We start from the raw sequence: 17,721 nt of genomic DNA on the forward strand, positions 1-17,721 counted from the left end.
AAAAAAAATCAAAAAACGATGGGCTATAACCCATCTTTTTTCATTTTTTCATTGTTTTTCAAATACTCAAAAATGATGAAAAACGGCGTGCTATAGTATGCCGTACGGTATGGGCTATAGCCCATGTTCAAAAATGATGAAAAACGAGGTAATTATTTTTTTTCAAAATTTCAAAAAACGATGGGCTATAACCCATGTTTTTTTTTTCTTTTTTTTCAAATCCTCAAAAATGATGAAAAACGGCGTGCTATAGTATGCCGTACGGTATGGGCTATAGCCCATGGTCAAAAATGATGAAAAAAAATTATCCTCGTTTTTCATCATTTTTGACCATGGGCTATAGCCCATACCGTACTAGTAGGATGCTGAGTAGGTGTGTGCAGTTAAGAGCCCTGGTGGATAAATCAGATAATATCCATAGAATACTTAGTGGGATGACAGGAGGAGAGTAGGTGAGGGGGGGTCAGGCAGGAGGAGAGTAGGCGAGGGCCGGTCAGGCAGGAGGAGAGTAGGCGAGGGGGGAACAGGCAGGAGGAGAGTAGGCGAGGGGGGAACAGGCAGGAGGAGAGTAGGCGAGGTGGCCCCAGGCATGAGGAGAGTAGGCGAGGGGGGGTCATGCAGGAGGAGAGTATGCGAGGGGGCCCCAGGCAGGAGGAGAGTAAAAAATAACTTTCACCTAGAAACTACATTCACACTTTTTATTATTCAGCTTACTGTGGAGACACATGCTGGAACTTTTTACTTTGAAATGTTTTGTAGTTTCTGAGTTATTGTGGGCACACACTAGTTACTCTCAGTTTATATTTGTGGGCTCGCCTCAGCGAGCACACTATTGTTACCCTTGGATTTCAAACTTCGGTTTCCTACTAGTTCCACATACTTTATGCTAGAAATTTAGTTCAAACTTCAAACTGTTCAGCTCTTTGCAGTTATTTATGCTTCAATTGGAACCATTGTGTGCGCACATGCTTGTGTATGTGTGTGTGCAGTGAACAGGGAGGTGCCGGGGAATGAGAACGTTGTGATGCAATTTGCATCGCAGCAAAATGTTGCGCAATAACAGCGTGTTTGACAAAAGTAATATTTGTACAGTAAATATATGTGTTGCGTGGATGCAATGTAGTGCATCTGGATTCTGGGAGCGTGCAGATTTTATTTTGCATGGAGAGATGTGTGCTAACAGTGTGGTTTGGTAGAAGGAGCACGGATAAAGTGTGCTCGTGTACCCCCTGTCTATTAGGGTAGAAGGATAATTAATTGGAAAGTTCATATTCCAATTAAACATTACCAAATATTGTATTTATCACCACTGAATGGAATCAAACCAAGGACCTCTCACCCTTTTCTAAAGACTTGAGACAGCATCTGTTATTGAACTCAAAAGGAAGAGCTTTTAATCATTTGCGTATGTTACAAACGACAGAAACTGTCCTCTGTCTGAACATTGGCCAGCTCTGCCCCAGCTGGTACAGTGAGGCTACATATAAGAAATGCATTAATTAATTCATTGATCCCTGACATTAAATTCAACTGCAGGTGTCATAGATAGAACATATTGTCTACAGCCACAAGGCACTCTGTACCAAGACGATCTGTTGAGTGTATATATGAACCTTAAAATGGAAGAAAATGTAATAGACCAGGCTTAAAATTTGAAAAAATTCACGATGTAAAACAGAAATGCGTGCGTTCGTGCTCTGGTCCTGGTGATTGAGCTGAGCAGGAGGACCATCCATCCATGGGGGGGTCACGGTGGCAGTGGCTCAAGGGTAGAGTGGCCTGTAGAGCCCGGATAGCATGTGAGGTTCCAAGTTCAATCCAGGGTTATAGTGTCCAAGTGTCCTTTAGCAAGATGCTGAACCCCTAATTGCTCCTGATGTGCAGGTTGGTGCCTCCGCCATCGGGGTGTGTGTGTGTGTGTGTGTGTGTGTGTGTGTGTGTGTGTGTGTGTGTGAATGTAATGCAGTAAAGCATAAAAATGCAGCATTTACCATTTTATGATTTGAATGCCTGACCAGTACATCATTAAAATAACATATAAACGCTTCAATGTATTGCTTATCCCCGAAATTACTGGATATCATAGGTTTTGGAGCCATATTATAAAGATATTGCGCCTTAAAACATATTATATTATAGCCTATAGTATGCATTTGGCCCTCATTTATAAAATAAATCTGGTGCCCTGCACGGAACGTATGACAGTCTAGGCACACATGCAAGAAACATGGTTCCTTTTTAGGGCACGGTCACATCACACTGCACTTGTATTCTACCTATGAGGGCAGATTCTGCCAATGCATTTCAATGGGAATGGGGCGGTTTGCTGCCATTTGTGGCTTTCTGCAAAAAGAACAGCTCTATTCCCATTGAAATCCACGCTCATATTATACTTATACACACAGCCACATTGCTGGTAATGAGGAGGATATTGGATTTCTTTCTTTGATATACACAGAATATTTTCAATTAAATTGTCAAAAGACTTAAGAACTTGAATACAGGCTTTAAAGTCAAACAATCAAGTTTCCCTGAAATCGTGAAATTGGTGCAGGAGATTACATTTTGATCACTCAAGACAGACAGACAGAATATTTCAGCGTAAGAAAAAAAAAAAGGTCACTCCACTGCGCCCTTTACAGATCTGGTCAATGGACTTTATTTTTTTGTAATTATTTTTTACCAGATTTTTCATTTCGGTGAAATATTTTCATTTCTGGCCAAAAGAAACATGTATAATGTTAGATGTGAGGTGGGGGCTCAGAGTACTCCCACTAGGGAAAGTAGGCTTTAGACTCTGTAAAACTGTCTATACGGCTATATGCTTCGCAAGGAATCTCAGGAAAACTTTGCCCCCTCTGGAGACCTCACGCTCCAGAGCCGGAAGAAGCCGGTCTACAAGCTCACAGGCACAATCATGTCTTTTGCAATGCAATAGCTTGGCTATTTTTGTAGAATGTTCATCCCCGGAATAGAGATGCTAGGGTTTAAGGGAGTTAAGTCTTATTATAAAACTCTGTAAGGAATGACAACCCAACGTTCTCAGGAGTGTCTCTCCGAGTGCGTTTGTAGAACATTCCTTCTGTTACTGTCGGAAACATATTTCGTGCAGAATGTCAATGTTTTCCGTCAATATTCCTTCATACCGATTCCAAATGTTATTCCCATGGTCCTACGGAAATGGATCCCATGCTTCAATGGAAACAGCTGTATGTTACGTGTGAAATATATCAATCAATCAATCAAGAATCTTGGAACATCCAGACATTACCTCCTGGAGAGGGTTTCACAACAGATTGACCTTAGCCACCACCGCCTTGCATCCCCTCTGTGCGTACTGGCGGCTGCCTACGGACGGGTAGTACTCGATCTCGCCGGCCAGACGCTCTATGTTAGCGTGATCAGGGTAGAACCCTTCTCGGGTCATTTCGTCGAGGAAACACTCCGTCACGTGGCTTTTTTCCAGGAGGCTTAGCGGTACAAGCTCCGCCTCTGCCCACAGCGGGTGAATCTTCGACAGAGTCTCGCGCAGTATCGGCGTCAGTTCTCTGACCAGGACGCCGTGGCGGCCCGCGGCGGTGGCGACGCTCGAAGCATTACGCAACAGGTGCTTGGTGATGTGCTCGTGGCCAAGGTTGCTCAGGAACAGGTAGACTGCGTTCAAGTATTCGTTTGGAGAGCGCCTGGAGACCACCAGCTCCCGCAGCGCGTCCAGGATCTCGCCGTGCATGTGCTCGGCCTCGTCGAAGACGAACAGCGGTATCTTCTCCTCCTCCTCGGCGAGCGTCACCGTCTCAGAGATGATGGTGGAGAGGGCGCGTGCGCACTGCCAGGCGTCATCCTGCAGCGGGCAGTGGTGGAGGACGTAGTACTGGAGCACCAGGGTCTCTCCGACAATGGAGCGGAAGTGTCCGGCCAGCAGGCGTCCCAGGTGGCTCTTCCCCACGCCGGTGGGGCCGTGCAGCGAGAGCACCAGGGGCTTGTTGTGGACGTAGGTGGAGAGGTAGTCCTTCAGGTGGCCCAGCAGACCCTCCATGGCACCCTGCTGGCCAAACACCTCCCTCCTCAGAGTCCTCTCCAAGCCGTCCAGGTCATATCTGAGAACGTGGTCGTCTAGGTTCTCTATGGCGTTGTACACCTGCACACAGAAACCAGAGGGACAGGGATGGTCATCATGAATGGATCTGAGATCATAGATCTATATGGTAAAGATCCCGTCCAACTGAAAGATCTGGGGAAGTCCAAATTCAATGTAAGGACTATAACAGCAGAGGAAACGTTGTAGCTCATTAATTGAATGAGCTACAACGTGAGACTAGGTTAGGTTAGATTGAACTTGTCCTGCTCAGTATAGCCACATTGCTGGTAATCAGGGGGATATTGGAGTATATGGATTTGTTTTTCCTTTGATATACACAGATTATTTAGTCAAAAGGCATAAGAACTTGAATAAAGGCCTTAAAGTCAGTGACAAACAATCAAGCTTCCCTGACGTCATGAAATTGGTGCAGGAGATTACATTTTGATCACTCTCTCTTCCTTTAGAAGTTACATTACTCCTAATGAAAATCAATTTAGTCAAAGCCTAGCAAGCTATAGCTGCTTGGCAGAAATGGAGATGTTTTAAATGTCTTGTTATTGGTCGAAGAGCAGTTTTCCTGTTGTTCCATTTTCCCCACCTTGCAGTGCGAGGGGTTGAACCAAATGATACCATTTGCACACTCTCAGAGTTACAGACCTCCATTTGTAACCCCCTCAAGGAACACTGAAACTTGTCGGATTCATAGTTTTCATACGCTGCATCAAGGCTTTTATTGGTAGGCCCCAACATCATGATGCCCTTGATCATGGGGAATTATTTCGGGTAATTATGATGATTATTTATGAAGGGAAAAATCGGTACATCTCTAACATTATTCCAAGTGTATACCTGCAGACAGACGATAGCGCAGAGCAGATAGAGGCAGCTTTTGGCTCTGCTCTGTGCCTGCACGGGTGGAGCTCTCCGGCTCCCTCCCGTGGGGTACATCACCCCTCTCCTCTTCTTCCTCTTCCTCCTCTGTGGCATTGCGGCCGAGGCGGATGGCGCCCCTGACGAGGTGAGGTCGAAGGTGAAGATCTTGGGGCTGGTGCGTGTCGGGGCTCCCGTCTGGAATCCACCTCCTTCCGCACCTCCCCCTACGCCGGCGGCCCCCAGCCCGGCCCCCGCCAGTTCCAGGCGCCGCTTCTTCAGGGCCTGGTACTTCTGCCGGATGCGTATGACGGCGCGCAGCGAGGCCGACACAGCGGAGAGGCTCTGGAAGGTGTTGTTGTCGTGGTTCTGCTGCTCGTCCTCCTCCATCTCTCCGTCCGTGTGGGACAGCCTGTCGCTGCTGTACAGGTCACTCATCTGCAGAGAGAGAGAGAGAGAGAGAGAGAGAGAGAGGAGAGGACATGCAATCAGTGTTGATTTTGTCGACTGAAACCACGAGGAAGAAATGTTCATCGACTTTCCTCTGACGAAAACTAAATATAAACTAAATGAAAACTCAGCTATGAGGACGAAAACTAAGAACGGCATATTGACTATTTCGTCAACAAATAAAAACTAAAATGTTAGGGAGGGACTAGTGGAGAAGAGCTCCAGTATAGATTAGAAAGAAAAGACATGAAAAGACAAGTCATTTTATGGTTGCGCTGGGTGCATATCTTTGCGCCGACATAAGCCTGACACCCTACCCCGAACCCTAACCGCTAGGGATGCCACAAAGTGACCATTTGCCCAATCGAATAATCTACAGCTCTGGCGATTAATATATATATATTCTTTTTTTATCAATATCAGATAAAACTTTTAAGATTTTATATTATGCACATGCCATGGTCACATAACCATTATATGTTGAGTGCATGCTTTGATGGTTACAGTTTTATAATCAGTTTTGATGAGTAAACCTTTGTGGAGATCTTCTCAGTGCCATTCAGGATGGAAAATGAAATCCATTTGGACTTGGGGAGAAGTAGTTTCATAAGGGGCTGGTATGAAGTACTTGATATAAAGAGAACATGTTCAGTTCACTAGTCTACACTCTACTCTACACCTGCCTTCATTTCATCTGATTGTCTGTCTGGCAGGCACTTAACAAGCGATCGTTAACTGTGTCTGTTAGAGAGAGGGGCAGAGTAGAGTGGCTTTGCTCAACTTGATTTATACTTATATTCTCCACTCTGATGAAGGTACATGTTCGATATATCATGCAGCCTTACTTATTAGCCAATATTTTGGCAAAAAAAAATACGTTTTTTTATTTTTGTTTTTTCAATTATGAAATATTAAAATCGATTTCGGAGACTGCAACTATTAATTGGAAAATCGATTATTCGGTGGCATCCCTACTAACCGCACAGGTGAGTCTTAACTGTCCACACATGTTCGGGGAGCCACAGGTGAGTCTTAACCGGCCACTGATGTCTTAACCGGCCACGCATGTCTAGGAGCCACAGGTGTTTCTTAAACGGCCACGCATGTAGGGGAGCCATGATTGAGTCTTAACCGGCCACATAATGGGCTGTATTTTGCGTGTCTTAAGTACCAGGTCTTATTCCCTAACTTGAGTAAACTAAAGACCTGGAGGCGTGATCAATGCTCTTTGGCCACTCAGAATAGCCAAATGGCATTGATCACGCCTCCAGGTCTTTAGTTTACTCAAGTTAGGGAATAAGACATGGTACTTAAGACACGCAAAATACAGCCCATTGAGTCTTAACCAGCGATATGTCGGACTGTTAGTACGTCGGACCAACGTATGCGGCGCGCCATGGTTGGGTTCAACTCAGCGATTGTTATGGGGAAAAATATATAGAAATGTGTTAATTTGTGAAATCCGACAGCATCAAACACAAGCATGTCCTATTTCCCCAAAGCTCAAGAGTAGAGGACCTGTATCCTGAGCTAACTAAGTTAGAGCATTTCTCTCACTGTGGTGTCACCCCCAGGCTCCAAAAACAAGCCTAAACAAGCCCAAAAAGATATGGCCATATAATCTTAATAAAATAAAGATTTGATGAATTTATCATTCTAAATACTATGTATGTCTATAATGATGAATGCTTTAGTCATTTATTATACCATTACACACATACCTTTGCCAATAAGTAGAGACACCAGACTGATTCTGTCACTCAATGTAATTCACACTCCCCCAAACCAATGGGTATTTATAGTACTAGTCCTTACCAGTTGTGAGATATTTCTGCGTTGCAGTATTGAGCATTTAAAAGTGAGTTGCGAGCACCCCTCTTGTTTACCATCACTTTTCATGGTTCAAACATATTCTTCATCATACCTAGACTGGCCCCAGCCCGGAATTGCTAGCCAGTCACTCCTGTGAAACGAAATGAAAATTCAGATTAAGTGTTAGACTACATCATACACCAAAAACTCACACACCCTTTCCCCATGGAATTACTTCTTTCCTTTCTTCCCAAAGCCTATGCTACACTATGCAGGCAGGCACACAATGCTGGAGCAGAACAGTGTTTTACATAGGGGCTGACGGAACATACTGTAGGGCTGTTTTATTCCTGTATGTCTGGTATTCTGTTGTTGCCATGGTTTTGTATATCTTATTTTGTTTGTAGCATTGTTGTGCCTTCCTGCCTGCCCTTGTTTGTTGTTCCCTGTTCTGTCTTCCCAACCTGCTGATTACAGTCACCTGTGTTCTGTTTTGCCTATTAGCTTACCCTGTTGATTGTGTTTTGAGTTCACCTGTGTCCTCTCAATCCCTGTCTATTTAAAGACCTTATGACATGCAAAAATCACACATTTGAAGTGAGGGGCGCTCTTATCATCATACATCACATTCTGTGCTCAGCCAATCAAATCATCACAAATGTCATTCCGGCCAATCACTTCTTGGCGTCTTCACTTTTTTGCCCTCAATTTTATCTTCAATATGTACTTTGCTCATCCAATCAAATCTTCGCTATGGGGTAATCAGCCAATCATCAGCCAATGTTCCGGCTAATCTGATTAAATAAACGTTATGATGACGTCACGCCTGGGGTCCATTTTATATTATACAATACCCCCCATTTCTAATGTAGTCCTATTGTTTCGTTTATCCCTATGTAATCTCCTCTCTAAGGCCCCACCCGTTATGCAACAGTCAGTCAGTTACCCAAACAACAAAACACTAGAAATTCTGAATGATTTAATGCCATATTTTGCCACTACAACGGCAAATGTCAACGGCAAACTGCTAGTCTAACATAACATTGCTACAAGTAGCAAGTGCGAGATGGGGCGGAGAGGCAGAGTGGAGTTTTCAACCTTTTCACTGAGACCATGTGATGTCATAACATTTTCGGGCCGTGGTGTGGCCCTTTAACCCATTCTGACCTGAGATCAGATTCATAACGAGGTTTCCACTGGACACACACTGGTCTGATCAACCCATTCTGACCTGAGATCAGATTCTAAAAAATGTCAGTCGTTCTTCGATTTTTCAAAAAATAGCAGACCTACAAGCTCGTATCGCGCCACTCGGTGGCGCGATATGAGCTTGTAGATCTGCTATTTTTAAATAGGTAAAGCATAACATGATGCCGACACCAAAATGGGTGCCCGTTCTGAATGGGTTAAGCCATATGTTTCCCCTGTGTCTGCATGTATTTATCTGAATATGTTTGCCCATTTATGGAAGAACCTCTGATTAGTTAATAAACACTTGAAGTTTACCTGTTCTGTCTCCAGTCGCCTGCTTTTGGGTCCTCCTCTGTACTCATTTGGGACAAGTTCTAGGTGAAGGAAACAGGATTTAGCTCTTTTTCAGGATAACAGGCAGCAGAAGCTAGTTACAGTACGCGTTTGTCATTTTGGAAATGATTGCCATGAAACTCTCCAAATAACACAGTACACATCTAGAAGAAAATGACTGAGCTACACAAAACAGGTGGTGCTTTATGGATAGATAAATTAACTAATCATATCATTGGTGTGGGCGTGGCCTACTGGCAGTATGTGAACAAGCAGTTTGTCACTGAGCTGTCCAGCGGTTAGCGAGAGTAGCTCCAGACACACCCTCTTATAGAGCACACACACACACACACACACACACACACACGCCAACCCATCAAACGCATTCTGATGACTGTCGATGACTGTCAATGCTTGTTCACACCTCTGGCAGGGCACACACCCAAATCCTTCTCACCACCACCACCAATCTACCCCCTGGCCACAGACAGAACATCCTCCACAGTGCATCACAAGGTCAGCTCGAGGTCAGTGTCTCAGTGTCTACAGTCCACTAGTCCCGATAGCTGTGCAGGTTCACAGCTATCGGCGTCGATTTATCGAATTATAATGTCGAGTTATAGTTGTGGTCTTTTAGACAAGACATTTGCTTAGTTTTAGCCATGTTTTAGTAATTTGAAAAGTTTTAGTTTTAGTCGACTAAATATAGTCGACTAAATCTACGGTTGATTTAGTCGACTAAAATGTATTTTGGCGGGCCTTGGTGGTGCATTGGGTTCTCATGCAGATTGTGGCTGATTTTACACTTAGTTGCATCTACAAGCTCACAACGCGTCGCAGAGCTTGTAGATCTGCTATTTTTGGAACTTCTGCGGACCCCCCGGGGACCCCCACACGGAGTGCACCACCTTACTTTTAGTTTTTTGTTTCTGGACGGGGGGAGGGGGGCGGGGTACAAAAATGTAACTGTTTTGCATGAATTGCCTGTCTGAATTAATCTGTAAAAAGGAATAAAACAAAGTAAACATAAGAGTTAAAGGGATAGTTCAGATTTTTTTAACTTAAGTTGTATGAAATACTTGCCATTAATATAGTGGTTGCAACTGTATTAATTAATTGCCCGAGTCCCGTGGTGGGAGTTCTGCTCTGGTTTTGGTCAATATTAAGTAGTTCCGGTCATTTTGTGGGGGGTACTGGGGCCACGCAGTAAAAGTAAATGAATCCACAAAACGAACATAATTTGTATTGTTGACCTATTTCAAAAATATTAGCGCGACTTTCGTTCAACTTTGACCCCTCTATCACATGGAACTATTTTTTGGGCGTAGTGATATGGACACATAGCTCTGTGTGATGGAGGGGTAGAAAAATAACGAAAGTTGCACTAATATTTTAGAAATAGGCCAACAATACAAATAACGTTAGTTTTGTGGATTCATTTACCTTTACTGCGTGGCCCCCAGTGCCCCCCACAAAATGACCGGAACTACTTGATGTTTCACCAAAACCAGAGCAGAACTCCCACCACAGGACTCTGGCAATCAATTAATACAGTTGCAACCACTATATTAATGGCAAGTATTTCATACAACTCAAGTTAAAAAAATCTGAACGATCCCTTTAAGAGAAATAGTTGGGAGACAGTTTAATGCTTCTTCTGAAGTTGTGATGAAATTCCGCTACCACCACAGAAGCTGTGACCGGGTTATTCTGATGAGTCTTCAATGCCAATATTCTAGCGTGTACTCTCACCACAGCTGTCTTACAGGGTAGTTTATTGTGTGGCTGTCGGCATTGTTCCACCATTCATAACCAGGGCCATCTCAGTGGGTTGATACACACAAGGGATTTTTTTGTTGTTGTAATTGATGGAATATCTTAGATTTGTTTGATTGATTGTTTTCAAATTCAGCAAATTCTTCTATATTTTATATAAAAAATGAATTCTTGTGGGATCTTTTTATTTTTAAATATATATTTTTTATATGTAGGAAAAAGAAAATGGGACATTTACTCGAGTCATGAGTTCAGTGACCGATAACAACTTGTCCGTGACCCACAAATGGGTCCTGACCCACTGTTTGGGGTAAAGTGGTTTAGACGGATGTTACCTTGTTATGGGCACACCACCACCACAGCACTGCAAAACTGAGGGGCGGAAATGTTATGTTCACCTGTGATCCCTCGGAGCACATTGGAATGTAGAACCTCTTAAGTCCTACTTCATACGACAAATATATATTTTAAAAAAATAGCCGATCTACAAGATCACAGCCTGTCACAATGTGATCCGCTGTGATTAAAACACAAATTGGTAAGATTTAGATTTTTTTTAATCCAAGTAGTAGTGCCAGGGTTAACACTTTTTTAAATTAAATTGTTACATCAAGATATTTACCAACATATTTACCGGTAATTCAGTCTGAACAGAGGCGTGGATAAAACATATTGCCTCCGGCCATAAAAATCCCTGTTTGAACAGAAGACTTAATTCATTGCATAACCGCATGAAATGAAAATAAGCGGCAGGTTGTTTTGGGTATTTCCTACAAGCTGCACCACATGCATTATCAATTTATCATACAATATTTAGTACCAGTAAGATGCCTGAGGTCGCGTGCACGCAAACGCCTGGGTGACAGCAGACTGCTGGGCGAGTGCTGGCGCTTTGCAATGGGGGAGTCAAATCAACATATCCGCCGCCTGGGTGACAGCAGACTGCTGGGTGAGGGGGTCAAATCAACATATCCGCCTAGGTGACAGCAGACTGCTGGGCGAGTGCTGGCGCTTTACAATGGGGGGGGGGGTCAAATCAACATATCCGCCTGGGTGACAGCAGACTGCTGGGCGAGTGCTGGCGCTTTGCAATTGGGGGTCAAATCAACATATCCGCCTAGGTGACAGCAGACTACTGGGCGAGCGCTGGCGCTTTGGCATGGGGGGTCAGATCAACATATGGGATGAATTATGTACGGTATAGATATTGGATGGAGCCCGCACACCACAGGTACAAGAAAGACGTTCTTTATTGAAAACGTTTCGATCTATTTGATCTTCATCAAGTCAATTCTGTACGGGCCATATATGGAGCGTGTCTTGAATGTACAGGGTTTGATGGTCAGATCAACATATGTAATGTCAGAACAGGTCAGCTCCATATATGGAGATCTAAGGGTGGCAGCAGGGGCAGTGTCTTGAGTGTACAGTGTTTGATGAGGGCCTGTTGAGAACTGTAGTTTTCACCGGGTGCGGCTGAACTAATAACTTTGGGGCAGGCCCGTCCAAAGTTGAAATGGACAGGCATCAGTCAAAACTAAAGGGAGACGTCGAAGAGGAAGGATAGATGGGGAAGGATCAACATATGGAATGTCATAACAGGTCAGCTCCATATATGGAGATCTAAGAGTTTGAGGTCTGATGTGAGATGTAGAGTTGCTGGTCAATATTGATGATATCAGAGATCTCCATATATGGGCTTAACCCATTCTGACCTGAGATCAGATTCATACGAGGTTTCCACTGGACACACACTGGTCTGATTAACCCATTCTGACCTGAGATCAGATTCTAGAAATGTCAGTCGCTCTTCGATTTTTAAATAGCTAAAGCATAACATGATGCCAACACCAAAATGGGTGCCCGGTCAGAATGGGTTAATATTCATGACATCACGTGATGTCACAATGCATGACCATAGGGGCGTGACTGCATCAAAAGTGATCAACAAACTATATTATAAAAAACTGGTCAAACATTAGCCAAATTGTCAATTAATATTAGAAAGAGGAAAAAACGTTGAAAATAGCTGATCTAAAAGCCTCAAAATGCGAGGCGTGCGCTTTCTATTTTCACAAGATGTATCTGTGGAATGGAGTCAAATTAAATGTAATGCCTCAACTCCTACAATTTCAAGTGCTCGTCTGTGTGTGTGTGTGTGTGTGTGTGTGTGTGTGTGTGTGTGTGTGTGTGTGTGTACGATGAGTGTGTGTGTGTGTGTGTGTGTGTGTGGGGGGGGGGGGGTCCCCAGTTCAAATAGGATTATATTTGGGGGGAGGGGGGGGGGGGGGAACCACTTATCTACACAGTAGACGAAGAACAAAGTCCTTTCCTAACCTGAAGCTACTGTTCATTGTAGTCTTACAAACGGGTCGTACAAACGGGTATTTCGGGGTATAAATGTCTGATGTTTTCACAACATAAAGAAAATTAACTATGTCTATAAAGGGTTTTCAATGTAGTTCTGCTAGTAGGTAACAAATTATGGTCCTAATTGTTGCCTTGCTCAAAATAAACCCTTAATATCTTTTCATCAAAGACTGTGTGCCTTGGACGTCATCTAGGATCATACACCAAGAAATTCTTAAACCAAGAATAATATGTACAATGAAACTATAGGGTCAGGGACAGCGTGCCATGTTAACAAATTAACCTGTCATCCGTCTACATACTGTCTACATTTTAACATTGCAAAGGCTGTCAAAGCTAGGTCAAGTGCTAAGGCGGAGTCTGAAGAGGTGAGTCTTCAGATTATGGTGGGAAATTGAGAGTGATGCCTGCAGGTCTAACTGCTTCCACAAGTTTGGGAGCCAGAAAGGGAGTCGTGTGGAGCATTGTCCCGGATGTTTTAGGGAAGGTTCTGACAGCCTGAGTGAACAGGAGGGATTTGTTGCTTTCAATGTCACTTTCACAGCTTTTAAAGGACAATTGAAACAGTGGATAAAAAAAAACTTGTGATCATGTATGACTCTCAGTCCACAATAGAGTAGGCCTATATACCCTAGCAACAGATTTAATCTTTTCTCATTTCTCTCAACTCTTATTTTGTCTTCTTACCGTGTTTGAAATGTATTATGTTTTTGTATGCTGTCCTCTCATGTCTTTTGTCTGTTTTGTTTAGTGTTCAATGTCCCGGGACTACGGATGGAAATTAGCATCTCTGCTAAATCCGGTGTATGTATTGGCAGGCCTTGATGGCGTCGTAATGGCTGATTTTACACTTGCTGAAATAGCAGATCTACAAGCTCACATTGTGACCTGGTGTCCACTAGTCCCTTCCCAACGTCTAATTTCTATTTGTTGATGCATTTTTGGTTGTGGTGATGAGACATATGAGTGGGTCTATAGTGAAAGGTCATAGTCATGATTCACTATATCGTCATCACAGCATGACTCAGATTCTTACCGTCATCTAAGAATATTAGCGTTACAATTTTGAGGTATTTTTACTTTATTTAGAGTATTTCCAATTGTCAGTACTTTTACTTCTCCACTACATCTCATCTCAGATGCAAATATTATACTTTTACTCCACTACAATTACTTTGTAGATCCTGATTATTATTATTACGAAACCACTTCAGAACTATACTATTTGAAAATAGCAGATCTACTTTCGCACATCTTAATACCAATACATTTGATTCTTACTTTTACTCTCTACTCTCTATTTTAAGTCTATTTTGAATTCTGGACTTGTACCAATACCACAATGCATTTCTACATTGTGGTATTGGTACAAAATGTGAGTATTCTTCTTCCACCATATCCTGGACAGACCGAGGGACCATGTTGTAACTGCTGGTGCCAAGAATCAGTTTGGTAATCTAGGCTACTGTAATCTCTTCTGTAATCTCTAGGCCACTGTCCATGCTACATTGTTTAGTGCCTAAAATGGTTCACACAAAAGCACCACTGTTTGAGGAAGGATGAAATTGATCTCCCATCTTTCCTGCTTTCCTGCTGGTAGTTTCTGGCTGAGAGAGGCTTACATTCCTAACATTTTAGAAACCTTCCACCACATTCTAGTAAAGTTTAAGACCTTAGTTTCTGTTCAGTGTCCCGCCCCACCCACCCACACAACATAAGAGAATGAATTGGATCCAGTCTTTTGCATTATATTGCTCCATTACAAATAAATGCCCCCTCTTCTCTTCACAAGGAATGAAAGACAGTGAAGCATGAACCTGGCTCGAGTTCAGTGTTGCCAGTTTTGCGAGAGAACCCAAGCAACCAGGTCTGTGAAAACAAACCCCAAAAAGCAACTATTCTATAAGCCACATGAGCACTTTAAACCTACAGCATATACACATTGGCTATTTGAAAATAGCAGATGCCAGATATACAAGCTCACAACGCATCGTGACACGACACATGAGCTGCTATTATTTTTTTAAGAATTTGAAGAACATGTGGAATATTTTGTAAACGTGTAATCACACAAATCTGGTACTGCTCTCCTGGCATAAAATATTTTCAGATGGGGGGGGACCAGCAACCCGCAGCTACCACTATTTACGTGACTTTACAGAAAAAAAACAAGCCCACAAAGTCGCTTATAATAAGCGGACGTGGCAACACTGGTCGAGGGACGAGCAGCCAGCTGTACATAGCTGCACATACCTCTCTGCCTGTGTGTGTATGAATGTGTGTGTGTGTGTGTGCGCGCACTGCATGTGTGTGTGTATGCAAAGCCTAGGAGAGGGAAGTAACAATGGAACAAAAACATGCATGAAGCACTTTGCTTACCTTCAATAGAAAGGCGTCAGATTACGGTCCTCTTTTTATAACTGCTCCATGGTTTTTAGTGAAGGAAGGGAGGAAGGAAGAGAGAAGTTAAGTAAAACTTTCAGAGTTAACTGTAAAGTCAGTCAGGAAGGACTTGTCTTCCTCCTATCTCTCTATCTTCACCTCCCCAGTCATCTGCAGGCTCCTCCTCCTTCCTCTCCCCCCTCCCCCCTCTCTTTTTTTTCTTTCTTTTTTCTCTTCATTTTAAATACAACTTTTCTTGGGGGATACCACACTTGCTTCATATAGTGGCCATTTCAAAGTTGAAATGATATTTAAAACTAAAGCATATTATACATTGGTAGCCTTGAATAGGATAGGAATATGTATAGTGTTTTGGATTTGTTGTATAAATTCTGTTGATGAATTGACTCTTACCCCTTATGCCTAAACGATTTATATATAATTTCTTTGGCAGAAAAGCAATTGTCAGATAATGCTTTTTTATAACAAATAAAACATAACATAATGGGAAGGATACATTTTTCACTTGTTTTTTACTTCCAAGTAACGGTGTAAAACAAGTAGGTGCACGTACCACCATGTTAATGAGTCTCAGTCTACAGTTACAGTAAGGCCTTCCTGTAGCTGGGGCCCAGGTTTGAATCTGACACTGCGGTATAGCAAACATTTGCATGTTAGTGTTCCATTTGCCTAATATCAAAAATGAAAAAGAAGTGTCACTTCCTGTTTCCCCGACAATAGAACGACTCAGACTTAATACAATCAGGTATGTTTTACGTGTAACTCATGTTGACATCCATGTGAAGTGAGGGTTGCTAACATATTAAAGTCTATCTCATGTTGATTAGGTGATGTAATGGTGATATAAAACAAATGGTGCAAACACAAACGTTAAACGCCATTAACAATGAAGAGACAATATGACGTAAATGACACATTATGACGTAAATCTTCCCTTCATTGTCAATGCGTTTACAAAAACAAACATTGAACTAAAGACAAACCTTAAACCTGTGTATAGGAGGGGGGCGGTATTGTCTGGGAGGTGTCTCTTTATCGTTTACGTCATGTGATACAGCCCGTTTCTAGCGAAAGTTTAAATAATTGAGCAGCAGTAAAATTGGCGTTTTCTCTCAGTGATTTTTGAAACACAGTTCTTATTTGAGGAAATCTAAAATCCTCCTATGGGGATTACAATGCAAATACAAAAGTACATGAACCCGTGGACTTGGTGCGCTCTACCGATATTGATGTCAGACTTCGGTGCTCTGGGGTGAGCGAAATGTAATTCATACTGAGAAGTCTTTGTCTGGTTTCCAGGTTAATGACCTTGTGGTCAAGAGGAAACTGCTCTACCGACTGAGCTAGTTAACTGTCAGTTGAACGGTACATAGAATGTGGACATGTAGGTTTCAGGTGTGTTATTTATAACCAATTGAGCCCAGCATGCCTATTCTGGGGGAGGAACAGTCGCCCAAAAATAGCAGATCTACAAGTTCACAATGCGTTAAATGGTTTAGGGACAAAATACATTTCTGATTTGTATACGATATCATGAACCATCCATCCACAGAGTTCTTATTTTTTTCAGGATTGCCAATAGGATGATTGTGTATAGCATATACTGTAGGCTACCGTGTAAGCAGTGAAGAGAAATGAAAATAAAAGTATCATAGTGTATAATATAGGAATTAGTCTAAGCAGTACAAAGAAGTGAATAGAAGTCTTTCATCTCAAAGAATTCCACTATACTTCATAGGAAGAATTAAATGAGTTTCAAGTAAGTAAAACAAGTAGGAGCGCGTAACACAATGGAAATGAGGCTCTACAGTTACAGAAAAGCCTTCCTGGAGCCCCACCCAGGTTTTAATCTGACCCGAGGGTTTTTGCTAATTGTCACCCACTCCGACCTTTCATGTCTCTTTCTCGCGGTGACAACAGCAACAAAGCAGAAACAGTCCAAGGTACTAACTCTTCAGAAGCACTGAGGTGCTATTGTAATCTTTTAATTATTTCATGCACAATGAATTAATGAAACTGAAGGTCACGGAACTTACACAGAAGAGGTTTGACACCAACTCTTACGCCGCACTTTAGTGCTCTAACATTGGACACCCGACATTGGGCACTACGCACGGCACACACATCACATCAACAGACTGTCACAGACATACAGGCAAAAGGGGGGCGTGGAATTATATCAATTGTATATAAGGATAGGTAGGCAATTATAGTTTTTTGAGGGGCGCCTTTATACAGCTTTTGGCCCCACAAAATATCCGCAACACAAACATTAAATGCCATTGACAATACAATGAAGTTGATAAGTTGATGATGTTGCTAAGGTACAATAATTGTTACTAAGGTAAAAATTGATGGTTGCTAAGGAAAATCAGGGGTTTCTATGGTAAACATTAATGATGAATACCTTTTGTGCCTTTAAGAAGTTTTTACTT

At 42.6% G+C, this 17,721-nt stretch overlaps 1 protein-coding gene across 3 annotated transcripts; it reads right to left on the minus strand.

The window, feature by feature from the left end:
* Positions 1 to 1,452: 1,452 nt before the first annotated feature.
* tor4aa (torsin family 4, member Aa) lies at positions 1,453 to 15,409 on the minus strand. 3 transcript variants are annotated; one of them, XM_083793551.1, is made up of 5 exons: positions 15,263 to 15,409; positions 8,720 to 8,778; positions 7,326 to 7,364; positions 4,931 to 5,389; positions 1,453 to 4,138 (listed from the first exon to the last, which is right to left on the minus strand). In XM_083793551.1, the coding sequence occupies exons 4-5, from the start codon at positions 5,387 to 5,389 to the stop codon at positions 3,287 to 3,289; spliced, it is 1,311 nt and encodes a 436-aa protein (XP_083649677.1). In that variant the 5' UTR covers positions 7,326 to 7,364; positions 8,720 to 8,778; positions 15,263 to 15,409; the 3' UTR covers positions 1,453 to 3,286. The 3 variants fall into 3 exon arrangements, with proteins under 3 accessions (XP_083649677.1, XP_083649676.1, XP_083649678.1); XM_083793550.1 differs by lacking the exon at positions 7,326 to 7,364; XM_083793552.1 differs by lacking the exons at positions 7,326 to 7,364; positions 8,720 to 8,778.
* Positions 15,410 to 17,721: the final 2,312 nt, after the last annotated feature.

Source organism: Protomyctophum parallelum (genome assembly GCF_964188405.1).
Source record: "Protomyctophum parallelum genome assembly, chromosome: 21".
Taxonomy (NCBI): domain Eukaryota; kingdom Metazoa; phylum Chordata; class Actinopteri; order Myctophiformes; family Myctophidae; genus Protomyctophum; species Protomyctophum parallelum.

Bases quoted from the DNA above. Each gene is read 5' to 3' on its own strand.
- tor4aa (XM_083793552.1), bottom strand. From the start codon at position 5,389: ATGAGTGACCTGTACAGCAGCGACAGGCTGTCCCACACGGACGGAGAG. The intron at 4,139-4,930 runs GTATACACTTGG...TTCTGTGTGCAG, and splicing joins GCGCTATCGTCTGTCTGCAG to GTGTACAACGCCATAGAGAA.